Raw genomic sequence first — 17,175 nt, 5'->3', positions numbered from 1 at the left:
TACTCCCGAGGAACAACGTGCTCTATTACACAATAATGCTGGCTCCTGGCACCAAATTTGGAAAATTCCATACCGACAAGCTAAAGAAATCATTAGTAATTGCTCTACTTGTAAACCCTTACATCTTCGACCCATTACACAGGGTGATAATCCTCGAGGATTACAACCCAAAGAATTATGGCAAATGGATGTAACTCATTGCCCTGAACTTTCTCCATCTTCTTTCCTATATATCTGTATCAACACAAATTCTTCTTTTATATAGGCCATACCTCTTCAAGGTCAGGCTACACAGCACGTTGTAACTCACCTTTTTTAGCTTGTTTTGCAGTAACGGGAACTCCTATAAAAACAGACAATGGCCCTGCCTATATTTCTAGGCAATTCAAACAATTTTTTACAATCATTTTCTATTAAGCACGTTACAGGTATTCCTTATAATCCACAAGCACAAGGCATAGTTGAACGAGCACATCACACACTGAAACTACAAATAAAAAAGTTTAAAAAGGGGGAATACACAAGAACACTTCTATCTTCCTTATCCAAAGCAGACTTTACTAGATTTCAATGTAAGATGTTATTTAAACCTATAACTATTGTTAATACAGCTTTATTTGTTTTAAATTTTTTATTTTTTTAATTTAAATTTATTTATTTTAATTGGAGGCTAACAACTTTACAATATTTTGTTGGTTTTGCCATACATCAACAGGCACGGGTGTACACATGTTCCCCATCCTGAAGCCCCTTCCCACCTCCCTCCCCGTACCATCCCTCTGGGTCATCCCAGTGCACCAGCCCCAAGGATCCTGTATCCTGCATCAAACCTGGACTGGAGATTCATTTCTTATATGATATTATACATGTTTCAATGCCATTCTCCCAAATCACCCCACCCTTTCCCTCTCCCACAGAGTCCAAAAGACTGTTCTATACATCTGTATCTCTTTTGCTGTCTCACATACAGGGTTATTGTTACCATCTTTCTAAATTCCATATATATGCATTAGTATACTGTATTGGTGTTTTTCTTTCTAGCTTACTTCACTCCGTATAATAGGCTCCAGTTTCATCCACCTCATTAGAACTGATTCAAATGTATTCTTTTTAATGGCTGAGTAATACTCCATTGTGTATATGTACCACAGCTTTCTTATCCATTATCCATTCATCTGCTGATGGACATCTAGGTTGCTTCCATGTCCTGGCTATTATAAACAGTGCTGCGATGAACGTTGGGGTACACGTGTCCCTTTCCCTTCTGGTTTCCTCAGTGTGTATGCCCAGCAGTGGGATTGCTGGGTCATAAGGCAGTTCTATTTCCAGTTTTTAAGGAATCTCCACACTGTTCTCCATAGTGGCTGTACTAGTTTGCATTCCCACCAACAGTGTAAGAGGGTTCCCTTTTCTCCACATCCTCTCCAGCATTTATTGCTTGTAGACTTTTGGATTGTAGCCATTCTTCACGCCATGTGAGACTGGCATGAAATGGTACCTCACTGTGGTTTTGATTTGCTTTTCTCTGATAATGAGTGATGTTGAGCATCTTTTCATGTGTTTGTTAGCCATCTGTATGTCTTCTTTGGAGAAATGTCTGTTTAGTTCTTTGACCCATTTTTTGATTGGGTCATTTATTTTTCTGGAATTGAGCTGCAGGAGTTCCTTGTATATTATTGAGATTAGTTCTTTGCCAGTTGCTTCATTTGCTATTATTTTCTCCCATTCTGAAGGCTGTCTTTTCACCTTGCTTATAGTTTCCCTTGTTGTGCAGAAGCTTTTAATTTTAATTAGGTCCCATTTGTTTATTTTTGCTTTTATTTCCAATATTCTGGGAGATGGGTCATAGAGGATCCTGCTATGATTTATGTCGGAGAGTGTTTTGCCTATGTTCTCCTCTAAGAGTTTTATAGTTTCTGGTCTTAAATTTAGATCTTTAATCCATTTTGAGTTTATTTTTGTGTATGGTGTTAGAAAGTGTTCTAGTTTCATTCTTTTACAAGTGGTTGACCAGTTTTCCCAGCACCACTTGTTAAAGAGATTGTCTTTTCTCCATTGTATATTCTTGCTTCCTAGTCAAAGATAAGGTGTCCATAGGTGCATGGATTTATCTCTGGGCTTTCTATTTTGTTCCATTGATCTATATTTCTGTTGTTGTGCCAGTACCATACTGTCTTCATGACTGTGGCTTTGTAGTAGAGCCTGAAGTCAGGCAGGTTGATTCCTCCAGTTCCATTCTTCTTTCTCAAGATTGCTTTGGCTATTCGAGGTTTTTTGTATTTCCATACAAATTGTGAAATTATTTGTTTTAGCTCTGTGAAAAATACCGTTGGTAGCTTGCTAGGGATTGCATTGAATCTATAGATGCTTTGAGTAGTATACACATTTTCACTATATTGATTCTTCCAATCCATGAACATGGTATATTTCTCCATCTATTAGTGTCCTCTTTGATTTCTTTCACCAGTGTTTTATAGTTTTATATATATAGGTCTTTAGTTTCTTTAGGTAAATATATTCCTAAGTAAGATGTCCTTTTCATTATAGGGGACTGGAATGCAAAAGTAGGAAGTCAAGAAACACCTGGAGTAACAGGCAAATTTGGCCTTGGAATACGGAATGAAGCAGGGCAAAGACTAACAGAGTTTTGCCAAGAAAATGCACTGGTCATAGCAAACACCCTCTTCCAACAACACAAGAGAAGACTGTACACATGGACATCACCAGATGGTCAACACTGAAATCAGATTGATTATATTCTTTGCAACCAAAGATGGAGAAGCTCTATACAGTCAGCAAAAACAAGACCAGGAGCTGACTGTGGCTCAGACCATGAACTCGTTATTGCCAAATTCAGACTGAAATTGAAGAAAGTAGGGAAAACCACTAGACCATTCAGGTATGACCTAAATCAAATCCCTTATGATTATACAGTGGAAGTGAGAAATAGATTTAAGGGACTAGATCTGATAGAATGCCTGATGAGCTATGGACGGAGGTTCGTGACATTGCACAGGAGACAGGGATCAAGACCATCCCCATGGAAAAGAAATGCAAAAAAGCAAAATGGCTGTCTGGGGAAGCCTTACAAATAGCTGTGAAAAGAAAAGAAGCGAAAAGCAAAGGAGAAAAGGAAAGATATAAACATCTGAATGCAGAGTTCCAAAGAATAGGAAGAAGAGATAAGAAAGCCTTCCTCAGCGATCAATGCAAAGAAATAGAGGAAAACAACAGAATGGGAAAGACTAGAGACCTCTTCAAGAAAATCAGAGATACTAAAGGAACATTTCATGCAAAGATGGGCTCAATAAAGGACAGAAATAGTATGGACTGAACAGAAGCAGAAGATATTAAGAAGAGATGGCGAGAATACACAGAAGAACTGTACAAAAAAGAGCTTCACGACCCAGATAATCACGATGGTGTGATCACTGACCTAGAGCCAGACATCCTGGAATGGAAAGTCAAGTGGGCCTTAGAAAGCATCACTACAAACAAAGCTAGTGGAGGTGATGGAATTCCAGTTGAGCTATTCCAAATCCTGAAAGATGATGCTGTGAAAGTGCTGCACTCAATATGCCAGCAAATTAGGAAAACTCAGCAGTGGCCACAGGACTGGAAAAGGTCAGTTTTCATTCCAATCCCAAAGAAAGGCAATGCCAAAGAATGCTCAAACTACCGCACAATTGCACTCATCTCATATGCTAGTAAAGTAATGCTCAAAATTCTCCAAGCCAGGCTTCAGCAATATGTGAACTGTGAACTTCCTGATGTTCAAGCTGGTTTTAGAAAAGGCAGAGGAACCAGAGGTCAAATTGCCAACATCCGAGGAAAAAGCAAGAGAGTTCCAGAAAAACATCTATTTCTGCCTTATTGACTATGCCAAAGCCTTTGACTGTGTGGATCACAATAAACTGTGGAAAATTCTTCAAGAGATGGGAATACCAGACCACCTGATCTGCCTCTTGAGAAATTTGTATGCAGGTCAGGAAGCAACCGTTAGAACTGGACATGGAACAACAGACTGGTTCCAAATAGGAAAAGGAGGACGTCAAGGTTGTATATTGTCACCCTGTTTATTTAACTTATATGCAGAGTACGTCATGAGAAACGCTGGACTGGACTGGAAGGAACACAAGCTGGAATCAGGATTGCTGGGAGAAATATCAATAACCTCAGATATGCAGATGACACCACCCTTATGGCAGAAAGTGAAGAGGAACTCAAAAGCCTCTTGATGAAGGTGAAAGTGGAGAGTGAAAAAATTGGCTTAAAGCTCAACATTCAGAAAATGAAGATTATGGCATCCGGTCCCATCACTTCATGGGAAATAGATGGGGAAACAGTGGAAACAGTGTCAGACTTTATTTTTCTGGGCTCCAAAATCACTGCAGATGATGACTGCAGCCATGAAATTAAAAGACGCTTACTCCTTGGAAGGAAAGTTATGACCAACCTAAATAGCATATTCAAAAGCAGAGACATTACTTTGACAACAAAGGTTCGTCTAGTCAAGGCTATGGTTTTTCCTGTGGTCATGTATGGATGTGAGAGTTGGACTGTGAAGAAGGCTGAGCGCCGAAGAATTGATGTTTTTGAACTGTGGTGTTGGAGAAGACTCTTGAGAGTCCCTTGGACTGCAAGGAGATCCAACCAGTCCATTCTAAAGGACATCAGCCCTGGGATTTCTTTGGAAGGAATGATGCTAAAGCTGAAACTCCAGTACTTTGGCCACCTCATGCGAAGAGTTGACTCATTGGAAAAGACTCTGATGCTGGGAGGGATTGGGGGCAAGAGGAGAAGGGGACGACAGAGGATGAGACGGCTGGATGGCATCACTGACTCGACGGACATGAGTCTGAGTGAACTCCGGGAGTTGGTGATGGACAGGGAGGCCTGGCTTGCTGTGATTCATGCGGTGGCAAAGAGTCGGACATGACTGAGTGACTGATCTGATCTGATCTGATCTGATTCCTAAGTATTTTATTCTTTTCATTGCATTGGTGAATGGAATTGTTTCTTTAATTTCTCTTTCTATTTTCTCATTATTAGTGTATAGGAATGCAAGGGATTTCTGTGTATTGATTTTATATCCTGCAACTTTACTATATTCATTGATTAGCTCTAGTAAATTTTTTAAACTTACCACAGGGAGATATCTTAACAAGAGCAGAAAAACATTTTGAAGGATTACAGGATACCTCTCCTCCTCTGCCCATTTGGTATCAAGACGGGCTGACTAAACAATGGAAATCTGGGAAATCTTACAGGGAAAGGGATATGCTTGTATTTCTCCAGATGGATCCAACAAACTCAATTGGCTTCCTCTTCGGAAAATCCGCCCCAGGGGAGCCTCCAGTATTCAAAATAAAGACAAAAAGACAAAACCCCCAGGAGGAAGAAATTCCAATACAGGCCATGGCTGCTCTAAAACTCTCCAAGAAGCACCGCCCTCGATGTCATCAACCTCATGATCTCCTGTCACTGCTCCTGCTAAGTCACTTCAGTCGTTTCCGACTCTGTGCTACCCCAGAAACGGCAGCCCACCAGGCTCCCCGTCCCTGGGATTCTCCAGGCAAGAACACTGGAGTGGGTTGCCATTTCCTTCTCCAATGCATGAAAGTGAAAAGTGAAAGTGAAGTTGTTCATTCGTGTCCAACTCTTAGTGATCCCATGGACTACGGCCCACCAGGCTCCTCCATCCATGGGATTTTCCAGGCATGATCTCCCTACTTGGGGACAAATAAAAACCCTTACTAATCAAGCTGAGAATCTGGTTTCTCAACAGGAAATGCCTCAGAATCCAGAAAATATTTTTATTGCTATGCTTGCTTTGCTTGCTTTTGCTTTCCCTGCTCACGCTGAATTAATTAATCATACTTACTGGGCCTATATACCCAACCCCCCTTTACTGCAGGTTATAAAATGGACAGATAAAGGACCAATCATATCCACTGATGACTCAGTACATATGCCTCCTCCTTGGAGCTTGGAGGGGCCTTCTCATCCTGAGAAAAAAGGAAGACTAATTAATATTTCTCTAGGGTATGAAGTCCTTCGTCTATGCATGGGTCCAAAAGAATTATGCATTAACCTTAGCCGACAAACATGGGCTTTCATTCTGCCTCCAAAGAAGAACTTTTGGACATTGCTTGGACAGTTTACTGCCCTTTCTTTCTATGAGAACCATGTCAACACTACTGAAACTCTAGGGAAAAAACAAAAATCATTATGTAAAGGATTTACATATAAAAACTTTAAATATACTCCTATTCATTGGGACAGATGTCAGGCTAAATCAGGAAAATTAATGTTTGTGGCCAATTACACCATTGATTGGATGCAATCTCAAAAATGACAGAATGATCTCTGTTCATTTCCAAGGCAAACCATTCAATATCACAGTAATCCAAGTCTATGCCCCAACCAGTAACGCTGAAGAAGATGAAGTTGAACTGTCCTATGAAGACCTACAAGACCTTCTAGAACTAACACCCAAAAAAGATATCCTTTTCATTATAGGGGACTGGAATGCAAAAGTAGGAAGTCAAGAAACACCTGAAGTAACAGGCAAATTTGGCCTTGGAATACGGAATGAAGCAGGGCAAACACTAATAGAGTTTTGCCAAGAAAATTCACTGGTCATAGCAAACACCCTCTTCCAACAACACAAGAGAAGACTGTACACATGGACATCACCAGATGGTCAACACCAAAATCAGATTGATTATATTCTTTGCAGCCAAAAATGGAGAAGCTCTATACAGTCAGCAAAAACAAGACCAGGAGCTGACTGTGGCTCAGACCATGAACTCGTTATTGCCAAATTCAGACTGAAATTGAAGAAAGTAGGGAAAACCACTAGACCATTCAGGTATGACCTAAATCAAATCCCTTATGATTATACAGTGGAAGTGAGAAATAGATTTAAGGGACTAGATATGATAGAGTGCCTGATGAACTATGGACAGAGGTTCGTGACATTGCACAGGAGACAGGGATCAAGACCATCCCCATGGAAAAGAAATGCAAAAAAGCAAAATGGCTGTCTGGGGAGGCCTTACAAATAGCTGTGAAAAGAAGAGAAGTGAAAAGCAAAGGAGAAAAGGAAAGATATAAGCATCTGAATGCAGAGTTCCAAAGAATAGCAAGAAGAGATAAGAAAGCCTTCCTCAGTGATCAATGCAAAGAAATAGAGGAAAACAACAGAATGGGAAAGACTAGAGATCTCTTCAAGAAAATTAGATATACCAAGGGACATTTCATGCAAAGATGGGCTCAATAAAGGACAGAAATGGTATGGACCTAACAGAAGCAGAAGATATTAAAAAGAGGTGGCAGGTATACACAGAACTATACAAAAAAGATCTTCATGACCCAGATAATCACGATGGTGTGATCACTCACCTAGGGCCAGACATCCTGGAATGGAAAGTCAAGTGGGCCTTAGAAAGCATCACTACAAACAAAGCTAGTGGAGATGATGGAATTCCAGTTGAGCTCTTTCAAATCCTGAAAGATGATGCTGTGAAAGTGCTGCACTCAATATACCAGCAAATTAGGAAAACTCAGCAGTGGCCACAGGACTGGAAAAGGTCAGTTTTCATTCCAATCCCAAAGAAAGGCAATGCCAAAGAATGCTCAAACTACCGCACAATTGCACTCATCTCACACGCTAGTAAAGTAATGCTCCAAATTCTCCAAGCCAGGCTTCAGCAATACGTGAACCGTGAACTTCCGGATGTTCAAGCTGGTTTTAGAAAAGGCAGAGGAACCAGAGGTCAAATTGCCAACATCCGCTGGATCATGGAAAAAGCAAGAAAGTTCCAGAAAAACATCTATTTCTGCCTTATTGACTATGCCAAAGCCTTTGACTGTGTGGATCACAATAAACTGTGGAAAATTCTTCAAGAGATGGGAATACCAGACCACCTGATCTGCCTCTTGAGAAATTTGTATGCAGGTCAGGAAGCAACCGTTAGAACTGGACATGGAACAACAGACTAGTTCCAAATAGGAAAAGGAGTACATCAAGGCTGTACATTGTCACCCTGCCTATTTAAATTATATGCAGAGTACATCATGAGAAACACTGGTCTGGAAGAAGCACAAGCTGGAATCAAGATTGCCAGGAGAATATCAATAACCTCAGATATGCAGATGACACCACCCTTATGGCAGAAAGTGAAGAGGAACTAAAAAGCCTCTTGATGAAAGTGAAAGAGGAGAGTGAAAAAGTTGGCTTAAAGCTCAACATTCAGAAAATGATCATGGCATCTGGTCCCATCACTTCATGGGAAATAGATGGGATAACAGTGAAAACAGTGTCAGACTTTATTTTTTGGGCTCCAAAATCACTACAGATGGTGACTGCAGCCATGAAATTAAAAGACGCTTACTGCTTGGAAGGAAAGTTATGACCAAATAGATAGCATAAAAGCAGAGACATTACTTTGCTAACAAAGGTCCGTCTAGTCAAGGCTATGGTTTTTCCAGTGGTCATGTATGGATGTGAGAGTTGGACTGTGAAGAAAGCTGAGCACCGAAGAATTGATGCTTTTGAACTGTGGTGTTGGAGAAGACTCTTGAGAGTCCCTTGGACTGCAAGGAGATCCAACCAGTCCATTCTAAAGGACATCAGCCCTGGGTGTTCTTTGGAAGGAATGATGCTAAAGCTGAAACTCCAGTACTTTGGCTACCTCATGCGAAGAGTTGACTCATTGGAAAAGACTCTGATGCTGGGAGGGACAGGGGGCAAGAGGAGAAGGGGACGACAGAGGATGAGACGGCTGTATGGCATCACTGACTCGATGGACGTGAGTCTGAGTGAACTCCGGGAGTTGGTGATGGACAGGGAGGCCTGGCATGCTGTGATTCATAGGGTTGCAAAGAGTCAGACATGACTGAGTAACTAAACTGAACTGAACTGAACACCATTGATTATTGGGGACCCCATGGTATGTAGTTGTCTAACTGCTCAGATGATATTAACACCACTGTATATGATTATACTACTCAAGTAGCATAAAAGGTTACTAATACTACAATGGACTTCATTGTATTAACAAAGGACCCTTGGGTGGCTTGACGGTGGAATGGCACCCCCTCAACCTCGAATCATCCTCAATAAACGGATTGGGCCTGAACAATGGGACATCTGGAAACTTGCCACAAGCACCAAAGAACTTGGAACTTGGACTGGATATTTTATGGGGACCAGTCATAGTCATAGTAACTATTCCTTTCATTATAATCATTCATATTTCATACAAGCTTGTGTTCCCCTTCCTTTTGTTATAGCTATAGGGAACTTGCAGTTTAATAAGACTTTATGTTTTGTGCCTTGTATAGATTGCAAATTATATGCTTGTTTTAATTCCTCTGTCTCTTTGAAAAATGAATCCCTTTTGATTCTTCATTTGTGACGTAATCTATGGTTGCCAATAGATCTCCAATGACCCTGGGAAGAGGGTCCCATGGCAGGATTTGCCTCCCAGCTACTTACTAAATCACTTCGATGATCTAAACAATTCATTGGATGGTTAATTCTTGGCATTTGGGGATTAATGGCCATTTGCACTACTGCCGCTGTTGCAGGCATTGCTTTACAAACCTCAATTCAAACACACAACTTTATTCAAAATTGGACCAAAGATGCTCATACTATGTGGACCATTCAGACTCAGGTAAATGAGGAAATTCAAGATGAAATACAAGAAATAAAAATAGCCATCCAATAGGTTGAAGATCAATTAATAGATTTGCAAAAACAAGCTATACTAAAATATAACTGAAATTCTACTCAATTTTGTATGACCCCTGTTCAGTTCAACTATAGTGCCTACAATTGGGAACAAATCAAATTTCATTTGCAAGACTTACATGATAATGCTTCCTTAAATGTACAATTATTACCAAAAGAAATCTTTGAAACTTTCTCTAACAGTCTACCCGCTTTCAAAAATCTGGAAACCTTAGCTGAACAGCTAGCTGATTAATTATCTGGGCTAGACCCTTGAGGATGATTTCAAAGCATTATACATAGTATTGGATCTGGAGCTATGACACTGATAATTATCCTGATGGTTATATTTGTAGTATACCAATGCCTTTCAACTAAAATTGTTCAAACTAAACAAACTCATTTCGTCAGGGTCTTTTTCACAAAAGTATCTACAGTCACCCCGAATTATGAAAAAATTTAAAAAGGAATTGTCAGGGGACGGTCAACTTTAAGGGATCCAATATGTTGCATTTTCTTCCTTTGTGTGCCGTTTCTCAAGGACTGTCTGTTCCTTATCAGTTCCTGGGATACAGGAACGAGTAGAGCTGCATGCAGTTCTCAGGACTGAGATCATGGGAAAGAGCACCTGCTTGGATTCCCTTCAAGTGACTCCCTTCAGTGACTCTCTTCAGCGACCTTGTACTTATTAGACTATCCTTCCAACTGGTGGAATTTCATTCTTTTTAATGGCTGAGTAATCATTTTACTGAAGATATATAAGCATGCATTTCTTATAAGCATGCTAATAAAATACCCTTGTTTCACTAGAGACTTGGGTCCCCTGCGTCCTTCTTTCTATCTCCGGCTACTTCTTCAGAGCATGGAAACCTACTGAGCTCACTTTCTCACCCGGGCTTTCTGACCTCCTTGAGAGGACGCCCTGTGCCTTCGTGAGTGGTACAAGTCCTGTGTATGGGCTTTATTGGTTTTCCACGTAACCCAAGGGATATTGCTCTTTCTCTCTTTTTCTCTCTTTCTTTTCGTCGACTCCAGTCCCCAGGTCCCGGTCTGTAAAAGACTGCAACACTCTCACAGCTGCTTTTCTTTCTTAATTGCACTTCTCAAATGATTGCCTTCTAGCCAGAATTGTGCTGTGCACCTGGTGTTTACTTCTCCAAGAAAACACTCCCTAAAACTCCCTTCCCTTGTGAGCATCATTCATTCCAGAAAGAAAGGTCATGCGTGGTGTGATCATCTCAAGGACCACCAGAATCAGTCCCAGGAGCACCTAACACCAACTGTGACAATTTTGAAAATTTCTGAAGTGAAGAATGCAAGCTTGATCTACCCTGATCCTTATCTATGGTCCTGGTTTCCACCCTCAAACTATAAGACCCCTTGCTGTTCTCTTTCGAGGGAAGGCACAGTCTGTAGGACATTAACCTGCAGTGGCCTCCTTTGCCTGGCACAATAAAAAAAACTACTCTTTTATACTTCACCCAAAACTGTCTTTATGTTTCTGTTCACTCTGGTGAACAGAGATGAGTTTCAGCAACAGTACCCCTATATACCTGTGTTCACTTGAAGCTTTAATAATAATAAAAAGTTTTCAAAGAATGGAAAGGAATCTTGCGATTTCTTAAAAGGTAGAGAGGTCTGTTGTCATGGCCTATCCTATAATGAAGAGAATCCTCAGATTTTCAGTGGTCCCCACATAAGTCTCCAGCTCATCCTGTCCTGGAAGAATCCTGCTGCTTCCACCAGATAATGGGGGGAGGGGGGATGGGGAAAGTCACCCCCAGCTTCCTGAGAACTGGCTTAACAGGTCTCAGGATTGTTAGGCAGTCCACCTGAACAGGGTAATCAACAGCTGCTTGGCTTCTATTTTTTTCTGCCTTCTCCCCTTTCAACTTTCTCAACTCACTCATAGTTAACCCCATACACATTTGCCTCAAGAGTCGGTTCCCCTCAGGCCTCAATGTTCCATCTCCATCTTTACATGTCCAGGCAGGAGCCTTCAGTATACCTGGTTCGTTTCTGTTTTCCTCTAAGCCTTGCTGTTTCAGAACTAGAGCAACTTTCTTCATCTTAAAACTCTCGTTCCCTTTTCTATAATTTATATCAGGAAAAAGGCATAGTCAAAAGTTGTAACAGTATCACTGTTGTAATACTAGAAATCTCAACTTCCTTCTAGACATTTCCATGCCTGGAGCTATTTCTCTAGAGTGACAGGATAGGGAAGTCCCCTCCTCTACTAGTTCTCACAGAGTGGTGGCAGCTCTACTTGCCAGCCCCACCTCTTTATTCCTGCTGCTGCTGCTGCTGCTAAGTCACTTCAGTCGTGTCCAACTCTGTGTGACCCCATAGACGGCAGCCCACCAGGCTCCTCCATCCCTGGGATTCTCCAAGCAAGAACACTGGAGTGGGTTGCCATTTCCTTCTCCAATGCATGAAAGTAAAAAGAGAAAGTGAAGTCGCTCAGTCGTGTCTGACTCTCAGCGACCCCATGGACTGTAGCCCACCAGGTTTCTCTCTCCATGGGATTTTCCAGGCAAGAGTACTGGAGTGGAGTGCCGTTTCCTTCTCTCCTTCTTATCCCAAGTGGCCCCAAATCCCCTTTGAAAGGATGCAGTTCAGGTATCAACAGAGCAACCTAAAGGACTTGAGGCGGAGTAGACAGGGTATGAAAGGCTTAGATCAAATGTCCTGAGTGAGGCAAGATCAGATTGTCCCCAGGACAAAACAGCTGGGGAGAGCTACTATACACACTCTGGATTAGAACAGCCCCAAGCCAGAACTAAGACTCGACAGCCCCTGGATTAGTCACAGCATTGAAGAGGAGGAGAAGACACTGCACCAGGCCATGCCTGGCAGAGAGTCTGGAGTTTCTGGTTTCTAAATTCAGGAAGGCGTCAGCCAGGGGAGGGGCCTGCATGTAGGGGAAGAGCGAGAAACCGGGGTTGGGCAAGCTTCCTATGTAAGGCTACACAAGAAGAGGCAACATAGACCAGAAAGAGGATTCCTGATAGCCTCCTGAAACTCAGGAGGGTGAACACTCCAGCTCTGACCACCCGAGACACCCCTCCTGCTCCAAAGACTATAACTCCACTTGTCTTTCTGAGCCTCTACTAACGCTGTACCACAAGGATGGAACCACTACTAGGAACAAAAATTGGCTGCCTATTTGCCCTGCTGGTGCTCACTCTGGTCTGTGGCCTTATTCCCATCTGCTTCAAGTGGTTCCAGACTACTACAGCCACAGGTACAGCCCTATCACATCTTTGTCCCCACAACCTAAGTCTGACTTCAGCCTTGTCACCCTGTCCTGATATCTTGCTCTGATTCTCTCATCATCCCCAGTCTTCGGACACTGAGTGCTGCCTGTGGCTCCTTAGTCACCTTCTTCTTATCTCCTCTTTGCCAACTGGATTGTAACTCCTGCTTTTAATTAGGTTGTCACCGCCGGGTTCTCAGTTTCCTGGGCTGCACGTCTGCTGGTGTTTTCCTGGGAGCAGGGTTCATGCACATGACTGCTGAAGCCTTGGAGGGGATTAAATCAGAGATCCAGAACTTGGTGATACAGGTGAGTGGCAGACCTCCAAGGCTGCGAGGCCAGAATGATGAACAGAACGAGGGGAAGAAAGAGGGGGAAGTGACAAGGTCAAGGACAGAAGGAACCACGAGGAAGATGATGACTATTGTGTGGAGTGATGGAAACAGGTCAGATTGGCCTTGAAGGAAAGTGGTAGAGCCAACGGCATAGAACAGGAAGCTGAGCTGCTTTCCCTCATCTAATTTGTGCTTTTTTCTCCCTAGAACAGGACAAAGAGTGAGGGGCATTCTGATGATGATGCTGATTCAGCTTATGTGAGTGTCTCCCACCAGCCCTTACCTGGACAGTAAGGAGAACCAGAGATTGCTTTCATGCCCAGACCTTTTTGAGAGGATTTGTGTGTGGAATTCTAAGAATTCCTCCTGCCCCTCAGCTCTAACATTGTTGTTGGCAAGGAAAGGTGGAGCCACTCAATCCTTCTGGGCTTATGAAACCCAGAGAGAACTCTTGTTTAACCTTCCATTCTTTCTCTGGACCCTTTGATACATGCTTCTTATCATTTCCCTGTATTTCTAACCCTATTGATATTCTTTCCCTTATTTCCTCAGGTTTTCTTGTGGTCAAACGTCCATGTCTCCTCTTGGCTTCATTCCCCTTTTTATGTTCTGTTACCACACTTCCCATTCTCTTCAGCCCAGTCCCTGCTGCTGCTGCTGCTGCTAAGTCGCTTCAGTCGTGTCCGACTCTGTGCGACCCCATAGACGGCAGCCCACCAGGCTCCCCCATCCCTGGGATTCTCCAGGCAAGAACACTGGAGTGGGTTGCCATTTCCTTCTCCAATGCATGAAAGTGAAAAGTGAAAGTGAAGTCGCTCAGTCGTGTCTGACTCTTCGTGACCCCATGGACTGCAGCCTACCAGGCTCCTCCATCCATGGGATTTTCCAGGCAAGAGTGCTGGAGTGGGTTGCCATTGCCTTCTCTGTCAGCCCAGTCCCAATCCTGTGCAATTTCTTCCCTTCCTTACTTCCCCCAGGGCTTAGCAGTAAAGAAACCACCATCAACGCAGGAGACTCGAATTCGATCCCTGGGTGGGGAAGAACCCCTGGAAAAGGAAATGGCAACCCACTCCAGTATCTTTGCCTGGAAAATCCCATGGAACCTGGCGGGCTACAATCCAGAGGATCACAAACAGTTGGATATGACTGAGCACAAGCACAGCACACTTTGCCATCTCACAACACCTCTTTCTGTTCCCACCAGATGGAGTATCCCTACGGAGAGCTCATCATCTCCCTGGGCTTCTTCCTTGTCTTCCTTTTGGAGTCGCTGGCATTGCAGTGCTGTCCTGGGACTGCTGAAACACCCAAAGTGCAGGAGCAGGAATTGGGTACAGCTCATGAGCTTGCACCTCACAGCCATGGACCTCTACCCTCACCCTCAGGGGGTCCCTTTCGAGCCCTCATCCTTTTGCTCTCGCTCTCCTTTCACTCCGTGTTTGAAGGTCTGGCTGTGGGGCTGCAGCTCACAGTCGCATCTACTGTGCAGCTCTGTCTTGCTGTCCTGGCTCACAAGGGGATCGTGGTGTTTGGTGTAGGACTGCGGCTGGTGCAGGTAGGCACTAAATCACATTGGGCCGTGCTCTCCATCCTGTCTTTAGCTCTCATGTCCCCCCTGGGCCTAGCCATAGGGCTGGCCGTGCCTCAAGGAGACTCTAAAGCTGGGCAAGGTTTGGCGCAGTCTGTGTTAGAAGGCATGGCAGCTGGTACATTCCTGTATGTCACCTTCCTGGAAATTCTGCCCCGGGAACTTGCAAGTCCTGAAGCCCCTCTGGCCAAGTGGAGCTGTGTAGCTGCTGGTTTTGCTTTTATGGCTGTCATTGCCTTGTGGGCATGAGAGATTCCTGACGTTTCTGGTGGACCCAAGATGACCTCCCTACCCCCAGGAAAAGCTGCTCAAATGACTTCGCCCTCTGACATTTCTTCCCTGAGACACAGTGACATTTACTAGGCATTGTGCCGTAACCTGGACCCCAACTTTTCACCACGTGAGATGCCATTTCTCATACAGGACTGAGAAAAAGTTGTTTTGGTTGAGTGCTTATAAATGAGAGTATTTGACTCTTGTCCCATTTGTGCTGTTATGTGTAATAAAATGTCATTTTGTCCTTCCTCTTCAGCTGTGCTGTGCTTCATTTCTCTGGGTTGCCTAGGAGGGTCAGGAGGTGGTGGAGTGGCGAGCGGGAAGGGTGAGTGTGGGATACAGTCTTGCTTTCTGGAATTGGGCCCCCAGTCATTCATTCTGTCAGTTGCAGGCCCAGCCCCTCCAATTACAGGAGCATTGCTGAAATTCCAACAACTCACTACCACCTTATGCACGTATGTGTGTCTGTGTGTAAGTCGCTTCAGTCATGTCCGACTCTTTGCAATGCTATGGACCATAGCCCACAAGGCTCCTCTGTCCATGGAGTTTCTCCAGGCAAGAATACAGGAGTAGTTTACCATGCCCTCCTCCAGGGGATCTTCCCAACCCAAGGATTGAACCTGCATCTCTTACATCTCCTGCATTGGCAGGAGTGTGGTTTACCACTGGCGCCACCTAGGAATCCTCCTTACACACAAATTTGAGAAACTGAGCCAGAGCTCCCACATTCAGAGGGAAGAGGTTTAGGGATCTAGATTTTTCTCCTATGCTATCCACACCCACCCTACTCCCTGTGCCTGTTATCAGCCTCCCACAAAGTATCCAACAGACTCTTGAGATAAAGCTAAATGGAAGCTATTTCCATATGCTTCCTCTGTTTCATGCTGAGCCCCATGTGGCTTCAGGGACATTCTTGCTCTTCTTGGAGTCTCTGTCTCCTCCCAGCAGCCTCGTGCTGAGGGATTAAGAAACAGTGTTTGGAGAGAGAGAGAGAGAGATGCCAGATAGATGTCCTGGGTGATTACTGGGCTCACCCCATGACTTAATGACTTTCTTTCTGCCTGTCTTACCTGCCACTATGGCTGCAGCCCCCCCCCCCCCTTTCTAGACCATTTGCCTTTCAGTTTGAGTAACTCTTACAGTGTATTGCTTCTCTTAAGAGCTGCTGAGGACATATACATTATCTAAAACCGAGGGGGAGCAGATGACCATTGCCCAGCCACTGACCCATGGGATGGAGGAATATATCAGACTTAGTGGAGAAATAGGGAAAGAGAAGGTGTGCCCTGTGCGCTCAACTGCTCACCAGCTTGCTCCTTCTCATATTTTTGGTATTTAACTGGCCTTAACACTGACAAGGTCTCCTGAGTTTCATTCTTGTCTCAGTCTATCTCCTGTCCATCCCATTACCCTTCCCGTAAATTAAGATACATAAACCTCCCCACCAACCCAGCTTACACTCATAGGGATCAGTGAGAAGGCAAGCCTCGGGCAAAGCTGAATAAAAATGTCTGACAAGGGAAATAATTTCCCTGAAGCATCATCCAATTTTGTCTTCCCTTTGGTACTAATTGCACTCACATGGAATACACTCTAATGTAGTAATGATAGAATTTCTATGCTGAGCATCTGGCACAGTTCTATTGCTTTCACGTATATTATCTCACCTTCCCAACTCTACCAGGTAAATATTATCCCTATGGTAAGTCAAGGGAAGTACTAGAAAAGTTAAATAACTTGGTAGCTAAGTGGGCTTCAAACCCATGTTTCTTCAAACCCATATAAGAAAAACTCAAGATGTAGCTTTTCTTCTCCTACCTTACCTTTCCCTCCCCATCTTCCACATTAGGGTTTCATAAGAAAGCAGAGAGCACATTGGATAAGTGAGGCAAGCTTAATAAAGGGAGTATATAGAAGGGTATTGGAGAAGACTCTTGAGAGTCCCTTAGACTGCAAGGAGATCCAAACAGTCCATTCT

At 43.4% G+C, this 17,175-nt stretch overlaps 1 protein-coding gene across 4 annotated transcripts; it reads left to right on the top strand.

The window, feature by feature from the left end:
* The first annotated feature begins 5,559 nt into the window (after positions 1 to 5,559).
* On the top strand, positions 5,560 to 15,452 carry SLC39A2 (solute carrier family 39 member 2). 4 transcript variants are annotated; one of them, XM_061430593.1, is made up of 4 exons: positions 5,560 to 12,986; positions 13,177 to 13,307; positions 13,541 to 13,591; positions 14,538 to 15,452. In XM_061430593.1, the coding sequence occupies exons 1-4, from the start codon at positions 12,872 to 12,874 to the stop codon at positions 15,168 to 15,170; spliced, it is 930 nt and encodes a 309-aa protein (XP_061286577.1). In that variant the 5' UTR covers positions 5,560 to 12,871; the 3' UTR covers positions 15,171 to 15,452. The 4 variants fall into 4 exon arrangements, with proteins under 4 accessions (XP_061286577.1, XP_061286579.1, XP_061286578.1 ...); XM_061430595.1 differs by having other exon boundaries at positions 13,546 to 13,591; positions 14,538 to 14,628; XM_061430594.1 differs by having other exon boundaries at positions 13,886 to 14,626.
* Positions 15,453 to 17,175: the final 1,723 nt, after the last annotated feature.

This window comes from Bos javanicus, chromosome 10 (genome assembly GCF_032452875.1).
Source record: "Bos javanicus breed banteng chromosome 10, ARS-OSU_banteng_1.0, whole genome shotgun sequence".
Taxonomy (NCBI): domain Eukaryota; kingdom Metazoa; phylum Chordata; class Mammalia; order Artiodactyla; family Bovidae; genus Bos; species Bos javanicus.
Note: the sequence above shows the minus strand (reverse complement) of the source record. Positions and strands in the feature narration are given on the sequence as shown.

What these genes read in the sequence shown, in the direction of transcription:
- SLC39A2 (XM_061430593.1), top strand. Translation starts at nt 12,872, where the DNA reads ATGGAACCACTACTAGGAACAAAAATTGGCTGCCTATTTGCCCTGCTG. An exon ending in TCCAGAACTTGGTGATACAG is followed by an intron (nt 13,308 to 13,540) that starts GTGAGTGGCAGA and finishes TTTTCTCCCTAG; the next exon opens with AACAGGACAAAGAGTGAGGG. An exon ending in ATGATGCTGATTCAGCTTAT is followed by an intron (nt 13,592 to 14,537) that starts GTGAGTGTCTCC and finishes TGTTCCCACCAG; the next exon opens with ATGGAGTATCCCTACGGAGA.